The 21,446-nt window shown below is 38.0% G+C and overlaps 1 protein-coding gene across 5 annotated transcripts in view; it reads right to left on the reverse strand.

Moving 5' to 3' along the window:
• Positions 1-666: 666 nt before the first annotated feature.
• Positions 667-21,446, reverse strand: part of LOC126259741 (calcium homeostasis endoplasmic reticulum protein) — a 335,568-nt gene continuing 314,788 nt past the window's right edge. For all 5 annotated transcript variants that reach the window (XM_049956747.1, XM_049956756.1, XM_049956740.1 and 2 more), the window contains 2 exons: positions 7,806-7,952; positions 667-911 (listed from right to left, as the gene is read on the reverse strand). In XM_049956747.1, the coding sequence (XP_049812704.1) occupies positions 7,824-7,952 (129 nt within the window). In that variant the 3' untranslated portion in view covers positions 667-911; positions 7,806-7,823. The remainder of the gene's footprint in view (positions 912-7,805; positions 7,953-21,446) is intronic.

Genomic DNA, 21,446 nt, shown 5'->3' on the forward strand with positions numbered 1-21,446 from the left:
TTTACACCATCAGGACTGCTGAACATACCATACAGGGTGTCTTGAATTGGTGAGAAAGGAACGACTTCCCTAATTCAGACTATTTCAACACTGCCTCACGAGTGCAAGCATGGCTAATACAAGTTACCTGCTGGACAGTACTATGGCACATGTTCTGTGAATGCGTGAGCCACCTTGTACCCTTGCCTGCAATTGCTTGGACAGGGCAGCACAACTGTGTACCTTATTGTAAAAATTAATTGTATTTTCTATATGCACTTCAGCTCTCTACATTATCTAGTATTAGTTTCTGCAGTGTCAACATGGCACTCTAGTTTTGAAATCTTCTCCAATCGTCACCTCTTATGCTGTGTCATAAATGTCACACACATCTTATCCTCTTATTCTGGCCTAGTCAAAATGAAGGAGAATCATTCATCAGTAGGGAGTTAGTGTAAATTAGATAGTTCTTGAAAAAGTGAACATCACAAATTCTTTACCATAGATCACTTGCCACCTTATTACTGTTGACTGACGTTTCCTTGTATGAATGGCATAATACTACATCCTAAAATAATGATGATGATAATGATAATAATTATTATTATAAACAGTCTCCATGGATAAATGAAAATTATTTAAATTTATTCTAAGCACATTAATGCACAGAGAAAAGTAAAATCAGGATTTGTTTTAAGTCATATATTTAAGAAGAGACGACAAATGTTCAAAGACTTTGAACACACATTTAAAAATGCAAACTTTTCAGCTGTAGAACAGTCACATCAAATGTACATTTGATTTAGTTCACATTTTAAACTATAGATACACAGTAGCACAGTAGTTGCAGAAAGTGATCTCTCTCTCTCTTACGGTGATTATCCCATTTGTCTCATATATTTATATTTTACATGCATTAGTCTCATCACTTCCTGTAATAAAAAAACGAAAAAAAGGATTACATTCACACAGTCAAAATATTTGATTGAGATGGACTGAAAATGAAGCAAAGTATGAAAAATAGTACTACATGCTTGACACTGTATTTATGACAGAAGTCCAGACTAAAAGACACCCCCCCCCCTTCCCCCGCACACACACGACAGTATATACCACATAATGCGCAAAATCATTGCAGATGGTATGCACAGCTACAATCACTACATCACCGTAACGAAATTAAGCATAACTGCAAAATGACGAAAATAAGGAGAAAAATGGTGAGCAGTCACTGTAAAAAAGGAACACTCCCTGTTTGCAATGAAATCAGTGCATTTGGCTTGCAATGTCTTAGCTGTATGTGTATAGTCATTATGAACTGGGTGCCACATCTCCATAAAGTTTCAGACACAGTGCCACACAGACACAATCCGGACCCTGATTTACAGTTTTGTATATTTTGAAGCAGTAGACATAGTATTAACATGGCAGGAACATACAACGTAAAATGCATTTAGTAAGTCATAAAAACATAAACACTGCCTCAAAGTAATATAATTATGTATTTTTTCCTGCAACCAGTCATTGCTACAGTTTGGTGTGCCTTCTCCCCCACCCCTCAGACCTCATGGTTGATCATCCTGTTTACTTATTCATTGAAATAAACAAGACTTTACAAAGAAATTGCATTTCAGAAATTCTTTTTTATATGATAACACTTCAAATCATAAAAAACATAGCCCAAAGTCACACTGCCATCCTCCTTCACTGTTTCTCTGACAACCTACGCAAAGCCATAAGAAATGAAAGTACAACATCTCTTTAATAGGGAGACAGCTGTTTTCTTATTCTTCTCCATCCTGATTAAACACCCTACTTCCCATTTCTTTCTGCCTTTCCACCAATTTTTGCTTGTCACAAAACTCCACACTGGCTGCCATACCCTTGTTATGCCAATGACCATTGGACCGATTTTTAGCATTAGCTTCATGCTTGCAAGAAAATTGTCTTGAGAGTGTATGACAGCCTAAAGAGTCGCAGTTTCCAGATGAAATCAAACATTGGAAAATCCAGGATGGAATAATGATGATATTATGAAAAGAATAGATTCTTACTCACCATGCAAAAGAGATGTGAGACTCAGACAGGCATTATAAAAGGACTGCTATACATTTAAGCTTTTGGCCGGAAACTCTTCTTCGTAAGTAGAAAAGACGCACACATTCATGTAAGCACAAGTCACACACACATGGTTACTCTCTCTGGCCACTGAGCCTGGCCTCAGTGGTCAGATGGAGCAGGCATGTGTGTGAGAGTTGTGTTCATGTGAATGTGTGTGTGTCTTTTCTACTTGAGAAGAAGGCCTTTCGGCCAAAAGCTTAAATGTATAACAGTCTTTTCATAGTTCCTGTCTGCGACTCAGCATCTTCTCTATATGGTGAGTAGCAATCTATCCTTTTCATAATATCATCGTAGTTCGCAGATGAACAATTTTTTGGCCACCCAGAGCACTGCAGTGGCATATCCATTTATTGTGAAGCCAACAAAATTGAGATTTGAGCATAAACAAGTGGAATAATGCATTCTTCATAGAAGAATTCCTCCTTAGTTCGCAGAATTACTCACATCACTTATTCAACAGGAACACCACGAAAGAGACTAGTTTGGTGATGTTGGTGGTGTCCTGGTTTTGGCATGCATCATGCTATATGGACATGAGGAGCTTCACTCCCAAGTTGGCAGTTGGGGAAGTACTGTTAATGCCAAGAGATACAGAGAAATGAGATGCAACATTTTGAAGACCATAAAGCCTGTCTGTGTCAAATTGTTTGGTGAGTATCTTCCATTACACAATTTCTTTCTAACTAAAAGTTTGGGCACTGCAGCATGCCAATTGATTTTTAGTGAGCATTACTATGTTCTGTAACCCGATGAATATCTTGCTCAGGATAAAGGCTTTCATTTCTGGATTACGCTCAAAATTTACACGTAAGTATATTTCTGATAGCATACCGGTATCATTCACTTTTCGCTCTTTTCAAAATTAGCAAAGAAACAATGAGCAATACACAACTCAAAGCATTCGGTAAAGGCCTCTATGCAATTGCATGCTGAGGTTGGCAGTATCGTACATGAGATAATTCAGGGCTGACCACTATTGGTGTTTGATACAGTTCAAAACAACCACCACTTAAAATTGCCATGGAAGTGTCTGCATATATCAACTTTTGAACTTTAGCTAGCAGACAAATGTGCATATATCTTTGTTCCAAGATGCTAGGTCTCCCAGCCGAGTCCAACATTGCATTTCTCTATGTGTATCTAATACAGACCATTCTATTGCCCACAACTGACATGGCAGCTGAACACCAAGTACATTGATATGTCATTTCTTTTAAGCAGCTTTTAATTTAGCAATCACGTTCATATATTAGCTTTGCAAATTGTGTTTTGCCAGATGATGAACAAAATCAGGAATTGAAAATTGGTTACATTTTTGAAATTTATATGTGGAAAATAAAGATTTCAAACTATATCTGATAAAATAGTTCATCTAGATACAAATCACTATGAATTAGTGTCTACTAGGCAATTTTGCATTACTGCAATCTGAGGCAGAATTCACATCTATAGGCACATTTATTGCAAGACACAAATTTTTCAGGTCCCTAGCTATATACATTATTATAAGCCACATTTGACATCTCCTTTTCTAATGTTCCTCTAGCCATAAACAGAATGATAGTCATGAAGGCTGACCATCAACCACAAAAATATTGTTCAGTTTTTTATGCATAACCTTGAATGTAATTTGTTGATCTGTAGACCACAGGTGTCCCAAATTCCGTTCTAAATTAGGTGGTTAAGCTCCCCACCGTTACACTGGGCAAACAGATGTCCTTTTTGTGGAAACCGTTACACTGGGCAAACAGGTGTCCTTTTGTGGAAAAGCATATTTGGTTTGGAGCATATATGACTTCTGGATCCACCATTCAGCACACAGCTTTGATATCAGTTCAGTACGGTTTCATGATCTGGATCAATTATGATTCAACTTTTCAGGATTGTCTGTGTGAACAAGTACGCCACTCATGCTACAAGTACGCCACTCATGGTACAAAGCAGCTGCACTTACAAAATGCTATTTTAAAGGAGTCAGGATGAGAGAGTGAGGGGGGGGGGATTGCTTCAACCTGTAATGTCACTGGAGAATTTTGTTAGTCATAACTTGTAAAAAGTGAGAGGCTAACGTTTCTCAAAATCTGATACTTTAGATGCTTATTTGGGATGAATCCCAAAAAATTTACGCATCCTGTTCAGTCAGAAACAACAGGCTGAAAACATAATCTGAGCAAAGTGCTTTTTTTTTTTCATGAAAACACAAAATATTTTGGTAACATCTGCAACAATGGATGAAACTAACAAATGACCAGCTAACAGCCAGAGAGAAAATTCACAGTGGTGCAATTTGAAGGAAGTGCAACATTTTTTGGTAAAAAGTGTATTACTATTTCAAGTTCACACCAAAACCCTAGCCAGCTTCTTGCTCGTAAGCAACAGAAAAGGAAAGGCATAATGTTCCTTGGACATGATATTGCAAAACAATGCTCTTGATACTAAAGGTCAGATTCAAATCAATACGAACCACATACAAAGAGAATGTTTGGTGCTGGTGACAGACACATTACTGTATGGCATGGGAACTAATTGCCTCTTAAGATTCCCAATGGATTTGAATGGCCCATCACATATAAATCAAAAACACGAAATGCAGCTCGTGTAAAGTAAAAACTGAGAAAGAAGTCTTAGCAATTACTAACAACATTTATAAGTTTCATCTTGTCACAGATCATCAACCATTATTAATTTCTTTTGAGTTCCAGAAAACATGGTCAAATGATAACAGATGTGGGTAATATCTTGAGTTCTTTTAATTATGACACACAGTTAGAACTGCTACCAAACATGAAAACACAGATGCTCTATCAAGGTCACCAACTGGACCTAACACAAAGATGTACTGTCAAGAAAAACTGTAATTCCACTTGGCCATTCATATATAAGAGACGTTACATGCAGTTTCTACAATGTGCCAACCACTCTGGCAGCTGCCACTGTGGAAAAAATCAACAAAGTCATGCAGCAGTTATGGTCAGAATATCTACATCCACATAAGCAATATTTCTGCTGGCAATAAGACATAACCAGGAATATGAAGTTTGAGGTTTTCCAATGAAACTGGACAGCAAATAATTGGAAGATCAGTTGAAATGAGGTTATAATAGAATTTCAACAAAAGTAAAACATGGGTAATGGAATGTAGGGGAACTAAATCAGATGATTCCAAGAGAATAAGATTCAAAAATGAGACACGAAAAGTAGTAGATGAGTTTTGCTGCGAGGCAGAAAATTAACTGACAGTGGATGAAGCAGAAAGGGTAGTAAGATGCACGCTGGCAATTGCAAGAAAAGTGTTTCCAAAAAAAGAAATTTTTTGACTTCAAATAAAAATGTAAGTGTTAACAAGTCCTTTGCAAAAATATCTATCCTGATGTAGCCTTATATACAGGGCCATTTTTTCCACAGTGTACAAACTCTAGGGATTGATCAATGAGAGGATACAGAACAAAAAAGGTCTAAAGAACTTTGTGTCCAGAAATGTATGTTTCCATGCTACAGGCAATTTCTTTAGTCATGCATTGTTACAGAGACTGCAGTCTAATGCCCGCTGTACCATGCAACCACAGTTACAGTATGCATGGTTTCCAGCTAGTGTGTGGTACTGTTCCTCATACATCATGCCCTTTCCTGCCATAGTAATTGTTAATTGTGTCTCCGATTCACTTCTCTTGCTGACTCATCTTGTAGTGGATGAGATACAGTGTTGTACACAATAGTTCCATATTCACATTGAGAGCTTGTCAACATGGTGTTTAATTACAGAAAGGCAAATGGCAACAGGTAGCAAGCAGCGAGGTTGTATAAGAAGACGTGTCTTCACCGACAACAACCACAGCTTTCAATGTTTGCAACAGTGTTTCACCATTTGTCTGAGACAGGATCATTTCAGGAAGCAGGAAATCATGAAGGATGTACCTGGAACATTCAGACACCAGACTTGGAGGAAAATGTGATTAACACTGTGAAAGATGACCGCCATGTCAGTACCAGGCAGCTGGCCCGCCAGTACAGGGTAAGGCAGACGACCATGTGGAACATTCTCCATGACAATTGTTACTAGCCTTATTACCTACAGTGTGTGCAGGACTTACTAGAAACAGACTTTTCACATCGGGAGCAGGCAGCCATGATTCTGGTATTTTTGTCACCCATCCTATTCACAGATGAGCCCCCCCCCCTCCCCCCCCCAACAAAAAAAAAAAAAACTTCCGTAACAGTCATATGTGGGATAGTATACAGAACCCACACGGTATGGTGACAGAAAATCATCAACATCGGTGCAGCCCGAATGTGGGGGCTGGGATAACAGGCGACCACATTTTGGGACCAGTCTTCCTTTCACATCACCTAACAGGCCGGAATTATAAGCTTTTCTTGCATGTGACTTTGCGTATCCTGCTGGAAGAAGTGCCACTGATAATACAAGGGTTACGTGGCTGCTACATGACTTTGCTCCAGAACACTTCACCATCAATGTCCGGACCATCCTAATCCTGCCTTCCCTGTTGATGGATCAGATGAGGGGGGCCAGTTGCATGGCCTCCTCGCTCACCGGATATCAACCGGTGCGATTTCTTGTTACGGGGCCATAACAAAATATCATCAATGTAGAGCTGATTCCAGATGTGGAGACACTCTATCAGGGTAGTCATGCTGCCTCTGACACTGTTCAGATGCAGCCTGGCTGATGTGAACGTGAGAGACAGAATATGCTAAGGCATGTACACGCATGCATCGAGAGACATGGAAACTATTTTCAGCATATGCTGTAACTGTGGCTGCATGGTACAGCGCGTATTTGACCGCAATTTCTGTAATATTGCACGATTGAATAAATGGTCTTTAGCACACAAACCATGCATTTCTGAACATAAGTTTATTAGACCTTTTTTGTTCTGTATCCTCTATTCGATCTGTCCCTAGAGTACGTACGCAGTACACACAAAAAATCACCCTATAGAAGTGAAATGTGGATGATAAACAGTACAGACAAGAGAATAGAAGCTTTTGAGGTGTGGTGCTACAGAAGAGGACTGATGATTATATGGGTAGATTGAATATTAATAAATGAAAATATTACTGAATCAAATCAGAGACAAAAGAAATTTATAACACAAGATAGCTGAAGGAAGGGATCCACTTGCTGCAGTTGAGGCTGTGTAAGAACATTCCAGACAGTTACAGTGAGCTCAGCACAGTTGCTTCCCGTGTCTACCTCAACCAGTCATGTAATGTGATGTTGTAAATGTCTCTATGGCAATGCCTCAGTGCTGCCACAGCTCTATTATAAGACCACTGTTTCACATGCAGTTGTTTGTACATTGCAGTTGAAAGCTGGCAACAACACTCGCACCCTTAAGGAAATTATCTGAAGCTGACTCGGCAACAGAACGTACATCCTGAGGCAAGAGGGAATCAGTAATTTGGTAACAGAGAGTAGTGTGAGGGTAAAAATTGTACAGGGAGACAAAGGTTTGACTACAGTAAGCAGGTTCAAATGGATGTAGGTTGCAGTAGTTATGCAGAAGTGAAGAGGCTTTACATACAGCACAGAATAGTGTGGAGAACTGCATCAAAGCTGTGTTTGGACTGAAGACCACTACTACAACAGCAATAGCAATGCAATTTGTGTAACATCATTCAGTTGCAAGACAAATAAAATACAAAAATAAAATGGGCGACAATATAAAACATAATGTTCTTACCAAGTCTGCATATCAGCACTATAACCTTTCCTCGGCCCTTGCTTTCATACGGTTGATAAACGCTTGTCCCTTACTTTTACGGAAATTTTCATATGGGTCATTGAGGTTAATGCCCACTCCTTTGTACATATCCACTCGATCTCGAACCTGGAATGAATGACATCCATTAATGCATTGCAGCTGTGAAGTATAACAATTTCAGTTACTTCCACAATAATTTAAAAATATCAATACTTTCATTCTGGTTTTGAGGCCTAGAATTGACTTTATGAGAATGTGTATTTTAAGGTGCTCTATTAACCTGTTGTTAGCGTTGCACTCGTCATTTACAATGCATGCGATTGACAAGTTTCCCTTATATTACAATGAGAAAACTGGTCACTGTTTTGAAATGGCTAGGAAAACCCAACTAGTGTACGTGCCAATACACAGAGATAACTGGCATTTCAAGGTGCAACCTCAAGACAAGCTATTACCTAGAATGAAATTTTCACTCTACAGCAGAGTGTGCGCTGATATGAAACTTCCTGGAGAGCTTCTGTGAAGTTTGGAAGGTAGAAGACGAGGTACTGGCGGTATTAAAGCTGTGGGGATGGGGCGTGAGTCGTGCTTGGGTAACTCAGTTGGTACAGCACTTGCCCATGAAAGGCAAAGGTCCTGAGTTCGAGTTTCGGTCCGGCACACAGTTTTTATCTGCCAGGAAGTTTCAAGCTATTACATGTTTGAAAAACATCGATTGGTATCAACAGTTTAAACAAGTAGTTTGCCATTATTTAAATTCAAGTGGAAAATATTTAAAATTTTGTACTACATTACTAAAAGATATATTTTAATTCGCCTTCTGGGGTGGCTCCACCTCAGAGTCTTCAGCTAGAAGCCATGTCTGTGCAATATTAACAACTGTGTATGTCTAGCGGAGCTTCTTCACAGTAGTCCTCCTTATGTATCAGCTGTGCATGATTATGTAAAAGTCCAAATAATAATGGCCAAAATTGTTTCACTTAGAATTCCAGTCACATTAATCAAGGTATCTGCAGGCTACTTCACACCTTTGGGGGCATAGATTTGTTTGACCTGTGAGATGATTGGCAAGCAGAATACTACAAGGCCTACCTCGAAGATCATTTCCTTATCCCAATATGGATACCATACCTACTACTGATTTTGAAAAATCTCCTATACTAACTGTTAAATTAATAGAATGTGCAGATAATATATTGAATTGAACTTAATTTTATTTGATCCTGTAGGATTACATGGTGTAATGTGAATGTACATGTAATATAGGACATGTCAAAAATACAAAAACCTTCATTATCACATCCTTCCTAACCATTCTAACATCATTGATTATAATTAACAATATTTACAAATTTAATGTGAACAGTACTCATCAACACTGTAAAATTCCTTTTCCACCAGGTAGTCTTTTAGGTTCTTTGAAAACTTAGTGTCATGTACGTTGTCACGCAGTTTTTTAGGCAAACTTCTTAGTAATTTGGTACCTCAGTAGTGAGGTCCTTTTTCCAGCACTGTCAGTCAGTGAGGTATGCTTCATATGTCATTCTTCCTCTGTGTGTACACTCTACACTATCTTTTGTGACATATAGTGTAGTTTTATATATGTACAAGCAGGAAAAAGTTAAGATACCTAGTCTTTTGAAGCTGTTTCTTAATGTTTCAGAAGTCTTTCTTCTTAATATGATTCTGACTGGCCCCCCTCCCCGCCTTTTTTTTTTTTTTAAAGAAGAAGAAATGTGATTGCCCTTTTTATTTCTTGTATGTTTGAATTTCCCCTCACTAACACTCCATGCCTTAGATACGGTTCAAAGAGTCCAGGGTATACTGTGCAGAGAAGCTGTTTGTTTTCATTCTGTGCTAGCTGCCTCATTATAAATATGATGGAGCTGAGTTTCTTACAGACAGAATTAATATGTTGTTTCCCATTCAGCTTGTTACCCACCGTAATACCTAAGAAACTAGTGGATTCTACTTCTTCTAGTCTCATCCACCTCTCTATTGCTCAATAGTTACGTTTCTTCAGGATACCTACCATAAACTACAGACTACATTGCTGGCCATTAAAACTGCAGCACAAGAAAGGATTGAAAAATAACAAAATTTGACTTACTGTGCATATACAATGTAGCAGGAAGAATATCTGATTAAATCTATAGGTGATATGTGGCCTCAGGATATGATATTTAGTACACAGAGCAGCCACATCTGGCACAACAGTGGTTCTAACCTGTCTGGACACCGAGTTGAAGTGAGCTCAGATGACAGATACAGGTATGTCATTCCATGCTGCATGGCAGATACAGGTATGTCATTCCATGCTGCTTCAGTTCTATGCCCGCAATCATCAACCATAGCGGCTCACAAATGGTGGCATGACTGTTCTCTTGGCAACCCACAAACAAATGTTTTCGAGGTGAGAAATCTGGAGAATGTGCAGGTCAGGGCGACAGTCAAACACATACTGTATCAAGATATGTCAATACTGCATGCAGGTCGTATGTCTTCTTTTATCTCATTGAAAGATGACATCACGGGCACCTCAAAGGTAGGGCACTGCTACCAGCTTAAAAAGTTAGAAATGTCACATCTGATGCCCAAGTACCAGCTATGTGAACCAGAGGTGATTGTGTTGTGTACCTGAGGGCACATCTTACCATCGCGGCAGGTGCTGGGCTATGATGGTGGTGGCTGCAATACGCCACAGTTCTTTCTCCCCAGAGCCTCTATACATGGATATGTCTATCATGGCGTTGTACAGAAATCCTAACCTAGACTCATCAGAAAAGACAATGTGTCCAGAGTTGTTGACAGGTGCAGCACTGCTGGTGTGCCATTCTCTGCTGCTGTGTCATGGGAAGCCACTAAAATGGTCACTATGCTGACAGCCCATGATATTTCAGATGCCTTCGCACTGTCTACGTGGATACTTATCTCGTTGCGAAAAAATGTATTTCCTGACTCAAAGTACGTGACACAGCTCTATGATCACACAGCTGAATAAATTATATATGTATGTCCTCTTGGGTACTTAATTGTGTGGGACCACTGAGATCCTAAATGGTGTTGTGTATGACCCTCTTAAATCCATCAGCAAAACATTCTGGTGGATGTTTCTCTTTCTTACACGAGGTGTAAGTGGTTATTCTCACAAACAAATGACATTTAAATGTTGTTTCTGAACGAGAAATCCAAGGCATAATGTTTCCTTCAATTCAGAACATAGATGGTATTACTCTTACCTACTTTGTGTGTTTGTGATGCAATGCTAATCATTTGCATATCCAAGCATGTAGTACACTTCGTAGCAATTTGAATTTGTTGCATGCAGTCTTCATGGTGCTGTGATTATACTGGCCAGTGATGCAGGATGTGCCATTCTGGGAATGAGATGTTCCACTTATGTACTCTCCATTGACTGATGAAGGACATCTGTGAGTTCAGGTAGTAAATAAGAGGACAATTACTCCACTTTTGGGGGGTGCTTTATGGTCTGTGCAGATCAGAGTTATACTGATCCTGCACTCTCAGTGATGTGGGCCCAAATGAGCATTTCTACCAGCTGGGTGAAGTCATCTGCTCTGTGGTGCTGCAGGTGAAGGACACAGAGAGAATGTGATCTCCGTGTGTCAAAGAAATGCCCGCCAGTGAACAAATGATGTTGAAATAGCTTTGTACATATTGTTAGTGTCTTAATGTCCGACTAAAATATATGTAAAATATATGTCCGACTAAAATATATGTAAACGTAGTCGATCTGCCATCACCTAGAATTGTATATCATAGACAATACATTGAGTTTATACTATCTTAGTGTGTTATTCCAATGGATATATCAAACAGCAGAAAGCTCTTTCAGCACCTTTCAATGCAAAAGGAGAAATAGTCCACTGAGAAGAGCTGATCCACTGTTAAAGGGGCACTGATTTGCAGGACTCTTTCAACATAAGAAATACTGTGACCGACAAACATTTTGCAAGTACTCTGAAAACTTAACCTATGAAAATTCCACGGATCGACTAATGAATTGTTTTACTTACCAACATCTGTCACAACATTAGGAAAAGTAGGAAGTAACACTTTATCAATAGTGTAGATCATGCTGTAATAGGGCCTTATGGTTAGAAATCTAAAGAAGTGCCGTTTTACTTGAAAACGTGTACAGCACATTTCTCTGTAGGTGAAACTGGAGAAACCAGACATCAGAAACCATGGCTGTCCACTTCCTGGGATTAATCTACAACTAATGATATTATCAGAAATTTTCATCAAAGCTTAGAACAAATGATGAATATTGCTCATACTTGGTGAGGTACCCATGCTGCAACAATGCTCACCTTGCACTGATCACTTCTGCTTCTTCAGTTGTGTCATGGTGCCATGTTTTACTGCAGTGGCATCAAATTAGCACTCACCAAATTAGACAGACTATAGTATTACTATATCTGCATTGGGGTGGTGCCTTCAACATCGACCAGTGCTCTGTCTTGGAAGCTGCAGAACTATGTCTTCATATATGGTGCCAACTCCTGACAGACAAATTTATGTTGCAAAGACTTCAAACTTTTGAACTTGCAGCTGGACAGAAATCAATAAACCTAAAGATGCTTCTTCACACCATCAATCATTTCTCTATTCCCACTGAATAGGAACCATTGCTCAATAAGACCACTTCCTTGATACATAGTCTGCTAGTTAAACATCACATCAAAATTCCTTTTCCTCAGCTAATAATTTCATTCACAACTACTGTGTAAATGCAGTGGCCAAATTCAATCAAAATATTCAGTGATGGGTTAAAGATAACTCACATGCAAGCATTGTCCATTCATTAATCTTATGAACAAAATGCAGAGGATAGTTGAGTTATAATGTTATGAAATATCAGTGAACTTTTTCCTGGCTGCCACTGAATCAAGGCCTTCATTGAAATGTGGCTTTCCTTAAAAACGAAGCAGGCACATATTTATCCTCCAACTCAATGTATCCCATCAAACTCGAAGTGAGGGCATGTAATGCAGGAAAAGAAGAATGTGGTTTACAGTAGACTATACCTATGATTAGATTAGATATACTTTTTGTTTCAGATATCCGTGGTATGGAGATTCTCCAGGACGTACGTCACATCACAAGGTAAGAATAGATAATGAATACAATAGTAACAACAACAACAGCAGCAACAATAATAATAATAATAATGAGATGCTAATTTCCCTTCCACAAAATTTAAGTGAAATGCTCTTTATGGATGTGGGAATCCATCGTCAAGCAGAAAATCAGTGTACAACACTTATTTACATTGTTCACATTACTGCACTAAACACAAACAGAAGTCTATTTTACATAACATCTCATGTTATTTGATATTATTAATAATATGAGGGTAAGCTGAAAAGTAATGCACACATTTTTGCAGAACATGAGCTAAATGACCTTGAGAAATGTGCCAGGTGGCATATGGAAGGTAAGTTTCCCCCTCTAGATGCAGCTGAAGCTTGAATGTGTTGCATTCAACCAGTTTATTTTCAGTAGCAGAAGTTCTAGTGCTGTGCCAATGGGAGTTAAACAGTGTGCTGTTAACAAATTTTTAACTGCTGAAAAACTGACTCCTCGTGAGACTCATAATTGTTTAAAGGCTGTTTATAGTGAAAATGCTATTGATAGGTCTACTGTAAATTGATGAGTGATAAAAATTCATGGTTGTGAGCCTGGAAAAGCCATGACTGGCAATGAAACACATAGCCAACATTCGACCACTGCCAGATAATAAGCATCACAAACTCTTCGACAACTTGGTTAAAAATAACCAGCGAATCACTCGAAAATGTATTGTGAACCATATTTTAAGATCCAATAAATCTGTTGGCTTCATTAGTGAACAATCTCCTCACGCAAAGAAGTTCAAAACACAACCATCCACAAAAAGAATTCTTTTGACTATGTTTTAGGATGCTCACAGAGTCAATGTGACTGATTATCTGGTACAAGAGGCAATAGTACATTTTTGTTGGTATATGGAGACTTGGAACCATGTCCAACACTGGGTTTATCATGTTACAGGCAGCCTGGTGCCAATAATCTTCCAATGTAATAATGCTCATCAACACCCCTCACATGGAACTGAAGAGGCTCTGTAAAACCTGAAGTTTGAACCAATTCCACACCCTCCTTACTCCCCCGATCTTGCACCTTGTGATTTTTTTTTCTACTCAAGAGACCCCAAAGGTAATTGGATGATGAAGAGAAAGGCAGCTGTCAAGTCATGGATTCAAGTAAAGTCAGAAGTATTTTTCAGTGATGGAGTGGGGGGGGGACCCACTTCGTACACATTTGGAGAAATGTGTTAGTCTTAATGGTGACTATGTTGGGGGGGGGGAATTAAATCTTAAATTGGAAATTTGTTGTAAGGTCTTATAGGACCAAACTGCTGAGGTCATCGGTCCCTAAGCCTACACCCTACTTAATATAACTTAAACTAACTTACGCTATGGACATCACACACACCCATGCCCGTGGGAGGACTCGAACCTCTGACGCGGCGAGCTGCACGGAGTGTAGCTTAGATTAGATTAGATTAGATTAATACTAGTTCCATGGATCATGAATACGATATTTCGTAATGATGTGGAACGAGTCGAATTTTCCAATACATGACATAATTAGGTTAATTTAACAACATACTTAAGTTAATATAACAACTTTATTTTATTGTGTTTTTTTGTTTTTCTTTATTTTTTATTTTTATTTTTATATTTATTTATTTATTTTTTCCTTAATTTATATCTAAAAATTCCTCTATGGAGTAGAAGGAGTTGTCATTCAGAAATTCTTTTAATTTCTTCTTAAATACTTGTTGGTTATCTGTCAGACTTTTGATACTATTTGGTAAGTGACCAAAGACTTTAGTGCCAGTATAATTCACCCCTTTCTGTGCCAAAGTTAGATTTAATCTTGAATAGTGAAGATCATCCTTTCTCCTAGTATTGTAGTTATGCACACTGCTATTACTTTTGAATTGGGTTTGGTTGTTAATAACAAAATTTCATAAGAGAGTATATATACTGAGAAGCTACTGTGAATATCCCTAGATCCTTAAATAAATGTCTGCAGGATGATCTTGGGTGGACTCCAGCTATTATTCTGATTACACGCTTTTGTGCAATAAATACTTTATTCCTCAGTGATGAATTACCCCAAAATATGATGCCATATGAAAGCAATGAGTGAAAATAGGCGTAGTAAGCTAATTTACTAAGATGTTTATCACCAAAATTTGCAATGACCCTTATTGCATAAGTAGCTGAACTCAAACGTTTCAGCAGATCATCAATGTGTTTCTTCCAATTTAATCTCTCATCAATGGACACACCTAAAAATTTGCAATATTCTACCTTAGCTAGATGCTTCTGATTAAAGTCTATATTTATTAATGGCGTCATACCATTCACTGTAGGGAACTGTATGTACTGTGTCTTATCAAAATTCAGTGAGAGTCCGTTTACAAGGAACCACTTAGTAATTTTCTGAAAGACAGTATTGACAATTTCATCAGTTAATTCTTGTTTGTCAGGTGTGATTACTATACTTGTATCATCAGCAAAGAGAACTAACTTTGCCTCTTCATGAATATAGAATGGCAAGTCATTAATATATAATAAGAACAACAAAGGACCCAAGACTGACCCTTGTGGAACCCCATTCTTGATAGTTCCCCAGTTTGAGGAATGTGCTGATCTTTGCATGTTACGAGAACTACTTATTTCAACTTTCTGCACTCTTCCAATTAGGTACGAATTAAACCATTTGTGCACTGTCCCACTCATGCCACAATACTTGAGATTGTCTAGCAGAATTTCATGATTTACACAATCAAAAGCCTTTGAGAGATCACAAAAAATCCCAATGGGTGGTGTTCGGTTATTCAGATCATTCAAAATTTGACTGGTGAAAGCATATATGGCATTTTCTGTTGAAAAACCTTTCTGGAAACCAAACTGACATTTTGTTAGTACTTCATTTTTACAGATATGTGAAGCTACTCTTGAATACATTACTTTCTCAAAAATTTTGGATAAAGCTGTTAGAAGGGAGATTGGACGGTAATTGTTGACATCAGATCTATACCCCTTTTTATGCAAAGGTATAACAATAGCATATTTCAGTCTATCAGGGAAAATGCCCTGTTCCAGAGAGCTATTACACAGGTGGCTGAGAATCTTACTTATCTGTTGAGAACAAGCTTTTAGTATTTTGCTGGAAGTGCCATCAATTCCATGTGAGTTTTTGCTTTTAAGCAAGTTTATTATTTTCCTAATTTCAGAGGGAGAGGTGGGTGAGATTTCAATTGTATCAAATTGCATAGGTATGGCCTCTTCCATTAACAGCCTAGCATCTTCTAATGAACACCTGGATCGTACTATATCCACAACATTTAGAAAATGATTATTAAAAATATTTTCAACTTCTGACTTTTTGTTCGTAAAGTTTTCATTCAATTTGATGGTAATACTGTCTTCCTCTGCTCTTGGTTGACCTGTTTCTCTTTTAATAATATTCCAAATTGTTTTAATTTTATTATCAGAGTTGCTGATTTCAGACATGATACACATACTCCTGGATTTTTTAATAACTTTTCTTAATATAACACAGTAGTTTTTATAATTTTTGATAGTTTCTGGGTCACTACTCTTTCTTGCTGTCAGATACATTTCCCCATTTCCGGTTACAAGATATTTTTATACCCTTAGTAAGCCATGGTTTGTTACAAGGTTTCTTATGAGTATATTTAACTATTTTCTTGGGGAAGCAGTTTTCAAATGCATTTACAAAAAGTCATGAAATAAATTATATTTTAAATTGGCATCAGGTTCACGGTACACCTCATCCCAGTCTAACTGCTGTAGGCTTTCCCTGAAATTTGCAATTGTTAAATCGTTGACTGGACGTACTACTTTGGAGGACTGTTTAGTATTGCTGAATGGAGCTATGTCATATATTGTAACTAGCTGTGCACCATGATCAGAAAGACCATTCTCAACAGGCTGAGCATTTATCTGGTTAAACTTATCTTGGTCTATAAAGAAGTTATCTATCAGTGAGCTGCTATCCTTTACCACCCGAGTAGGAAAATCAATAACGGGTGTCAAATTGAAAGAACCAAGTAATACTTCAAGGTCATTTTTCCTATTACCCTCTTTCAGAGAATCTACATTGAAGTCCCCACAAATAATAATTTGCTTCCCCCTGTCTGACAGATAGCACAACAAGGAGTCCAAATTTTTCAGAAATAGATGAAAATTTCCTGATGTGGACCTATATACAGTTACAATTATAAATGTGCCTTTATTTAATTTAAGCTCACAGGCACATGCTTCTATATGTTTCTCTACACAAAACTTTTTTTTTTCTATACTTTTTGCACAATGATAACTTTTGACATATATGGCAACTCCTCCTTTCTCCATATTTTCTCTCATTACACAACGCACCTCAGACCACGCGGCTTTTGAAACTTAAGAAGTGCGCTTTAATGTACAGTACTTTTTGCCCTATCTTCCTAATTGTTTTTGCTCGTGTCCTACATGCCTGTGTGCATTACTTTTCTGTCTAACTTTACATACAATATCAGTCCCGTTAACTACGAGGTTTGTCAATGGAATAAAAAGAGATGGCTACAAAAAGTGCTTTAGGATCATATCAAACTAAAATTTATTTGTATTTGAACATTTTACGGCTGCTGGCAAGTTATAGAAAACATGTGTGCCTGAATAATGGACATGTTTCTACAATAAAATATCTGGTACTTGTTCCATGACCTGAACTTTTAGTTTGAAAAATAGATAATTATGACAATATACAAATATACTGGAAACAATAGTTAGAATCCCCAGTTCCTTAAAAAGGTTTTTGTCCACACCGGCCATGCAAAACCATGGAAAGAAATTTGGTGCAGTGCAGCAGGGAACAAGTGGATGTCAAAACACGCTGCACTGAGCGAAAATAAACAAGTTCTACACTACATCGGTACATCAAAGGAAATGAAGTGTTTGTACCAGGCTCTGTTTGGACAGAGTTTCTCATTTTCTATTGTTACTGACACATGTGCAAGTACACTGGAACATTGCTGAGCACCTGCAAACACTCTGCTCCATTCTGCACAGTTCTGTGCTAATCTACACCACACGGTGATGCGTGACGCGGTGTGTCCAGGTGTGGATGCAGCTTTACGTACTTTTGGATCCCTGTAACTTTAGCCAGCTTAATGAGCTACCTAAATAAGTAATCTTAAATGGCGTTATGGAATGAAATGAAGTGATATATGCTGGCTCTTATTTTTATACAACCTGTGTCTGACAACATTCACATTATAAATGAAGATCTGTTCAGGAACCTCGGTCATTCTGTGGTTGGTTCCCCCAATTATTGTTGTCATTGTGATCTTCAGTCTGAAGACTGATTTGATGCAGTTCTCCAAGCAACTCTATCTTGTGCGAGCAACCTGCATCCTTCTGAATTTGCTTACTGTATTCAACTCTCAGTCTCTCTCTAAGATTTTTACCCCCCCCTTCCCCCCCTTTGCCATCAATAGTAAATTGGTGAGCTCTTGCCTTAGAATGTGTCCTATCAACTGATTCCTTCATTAAGTCAATTTGTGCCACAAATTTCTTATCTACCTAATTGTTTTCAGTACCTCCTCATTAGTTACACACTCTACAAATCTAATCTTCAGGATTCTCCTGTAGCAACAGATTTAAAAATTTTCTATTCTCTTCTTACCTGATCTGTTTTATCACCCATATTGTACTTCCATACAAGGTTACACTCCATACGAATACCTTCAGAAAGGACTTCCTAACATTTAAAAATATATCTGATATTAACAAATTTCTCTTCTTCAGAAAGGCTTTCCTTGCCACTGCCAGTCTACATTTTATATGCACTCTACATCAGACATCCTCAGTTATTTTACAGCCCAAATATCAGTACTAAAATATAGTTAAACTACACTTCCACATCTCACATTTCTCATGATTATATTACTTACATTAAAGGTGCTACTGCAAGGTGGAATGGTCAGAAAGAAAAAATTATCATTTAATATCTTGTTGATGTTGAGGCCATTAAAGAGAGAGCACAGGTTTGGATTCGGCACAGGCGGTGAAAGAAATTAGCTGTGTTTTAGCAAAGCATTCACCTCAACTAATTTAAGGAAACTGTAGGAAACTCAAACCTAGATGGCTGGGCAGGATTTTTTCTCCTGCTCCTCCCAAAAAAAACCTCAGTGGGCGAACTATTGTGCCACCTTGCTTTGTGAATAGTTAAAAAACTAGGGTTGTCATCACTGTAAACTTCAATAACAGACATTTCAAATCGAAAGATTAATCTGATCAATGTCAGTAGAGAAGTACCAGTAATTAAGAATGGGATGTTTAACAATGAACAATGTAATAGATGAGGTTTGAAGTCTAGAAACTTTTATTTATGTTGACATGTTAATATGTTGTGCTACAATGTTTCATGTTGCAGACGTGACTGTACTTAGTCCTAAGATAATTTGGTTTTATTTTTTAAAATGTTTTACTTCCATGACAATTCCACTACTACCTGGTACACAGATTATTCAAAATTAGGAACATTGTTGGTAAAATTTGTATGGCATTCCATAGGGAATTTCATTCGTATTAAAAGGGTATCATATTTCGGGAATTTATTCTACTTGAATGAAGTATATTTGGTACAACAACATTCAAGCTCAGTGCAAGTGTGACTACATTTGTCTTAGATTTTACTATCTACTAGCAAAACTGGCAATGCTTCACAACTTGTAAATATATATGTGAACAGGATGTATGTCCTAATCTCCTTCTCCATCCTCTCTTTAGCCATCTTCTCCTCCGCCCTCTCTCTCTGTACATCGCTCCCCCTCACCCCCCTCTGTTTTCTCCTTGTCCCCTATCTCTCGCCAACTCCTCTTTCTTCCTCCATCTATCCATATTTTCCTTCCCCCTCTCTATGTTAATTCCCCAACCCTACTACTTTGTTCATTTCTTCTACTTCCCTTTCGGACCCTGAGTCTCATATATTGATAAGACCAATAAAACCTTGACTGGGAGCTGAAGTCACTTAAAATAAATGGGTAAATAGGTTGGGGTCATTAGTATACAGGGTATGAGATATCTCTCTTGTTGCTGGACCTGTCAGGATAGTAGCTTCAGTGACAATATTTCACATAGATTTTATCTACAAAGGGATAGGCTTATGCAGTTTTTGATGATATAAGATTCCATAGCAGTATTCTAATCTTAAGCTGATAAGCCATAAATACAACTTTCTTGTTCTCTCTTAAAACCGACTGTGAGAAGGAAAACAAAACACCACATTGTTGTGTATACAATTTTTGTTTAAAATTATATATATGAAGAAAGAACATACTGTATATGGGAGAAACAAGTTGTCTAATGGTTTAGTGTCCTGCTTCTGTGGTTAAAACTGACTGCAAGGTAGAAAATGAAACTGCTTATTTTCACAGCACAATATCTTCTTTACCATAGTCAGTTTTAATAAAAAATATTTACATTATTGTTTAAAAAAAATATTTCCTATGTCCATCTGAAAGTTTACTAGAGCATCATGTACCAATCTGAAGGTAATTGCTCAAGAACTTTTTGACATTTTTGCTATCAACGTTTCCCATTTATTTAGACATACATATCTACATACATAAGCATGGCAAGTAAAAATGACCCATCGTACGCAATGATAATGTTCATCAACAATAATGGAGAACAAAAAAACGCCATCCAAACAGTCCTGCTTGAACGATTTCCTCTGATGTGACGACACTGCACAGAACTTTGTTGTTGTGTACAGCAGCCGCAGCTGCAGCTGCAGCCAGTGAAACTTGTTGAAACCAGATGAGAAAAAGGCCTCATAATGTGAAGCCAGGTTAATGTGATAATGCACAAAGAATTTGTTTCAGGAGAAATTTCCAGGATGTTCTGTGGCAGCAAAGAACCCCATACAGGAATTGATCAAAAAGCAGTGGCATACTGGATCGGTTCAAAATGCTCCCAGGAGCAAACCACCACCTGTCTGCACACTTTAATTAAAGAGGTAGGTGCAGGAGATAATGATAAGTCCTCATAAATCAACCAGAAGATTGAGTCAACAGGTTCATGCAAGTGAGAGATCTTGCAGACATGTTTTACAGTGACTAAAGTTAAAACTGTTCCAGATTAAGTGTTGTGCAAGAACTGAAGAAGCCTAACCTGCAGAAGATGGTGCACTTCTGTTCCCGGCTGTTGAGAAATTGTGCCAGTGGTATCTTGGACCCACTAAAGCTTATCTTGAGTGACGAGATGTGGTTGCACCAGTCTGGATACATAAATTTCCAAAACAAGTGGTATTGGTCAACAAAAAATCCACACACGATCCACCAGGTACCTTTGCATGACAAGAAGGTTGATGTTTGGTGTGTCATTTCTGCCACACGCATTATGTGGCCCATATTCTTTAAGATGACAGTGAACAGCGACCTGTATTTAGGAACCCTGGTGGAGTTTTATTCTAACTCGACAGAAGAGGAGCGTCAGTTGCGTTACTTTCATCAGGGTGGTGCAACAT

Source organism: Schistocerca nitens, chromosome 1 (genome assembly GCF_023898315.1).
Source record: "Schistocerca nitens isolate TAMUIC-IGC-003100 chromosome 1, iqSchNite1.1, whole genome shotgun sequence".
Taxonomy (NCBI): Eukaryota; Metazoa; Arthropoda; class Insecta; order Orthoptera; family Acrididae; genus Schistocerca; species Schistocerca nitens.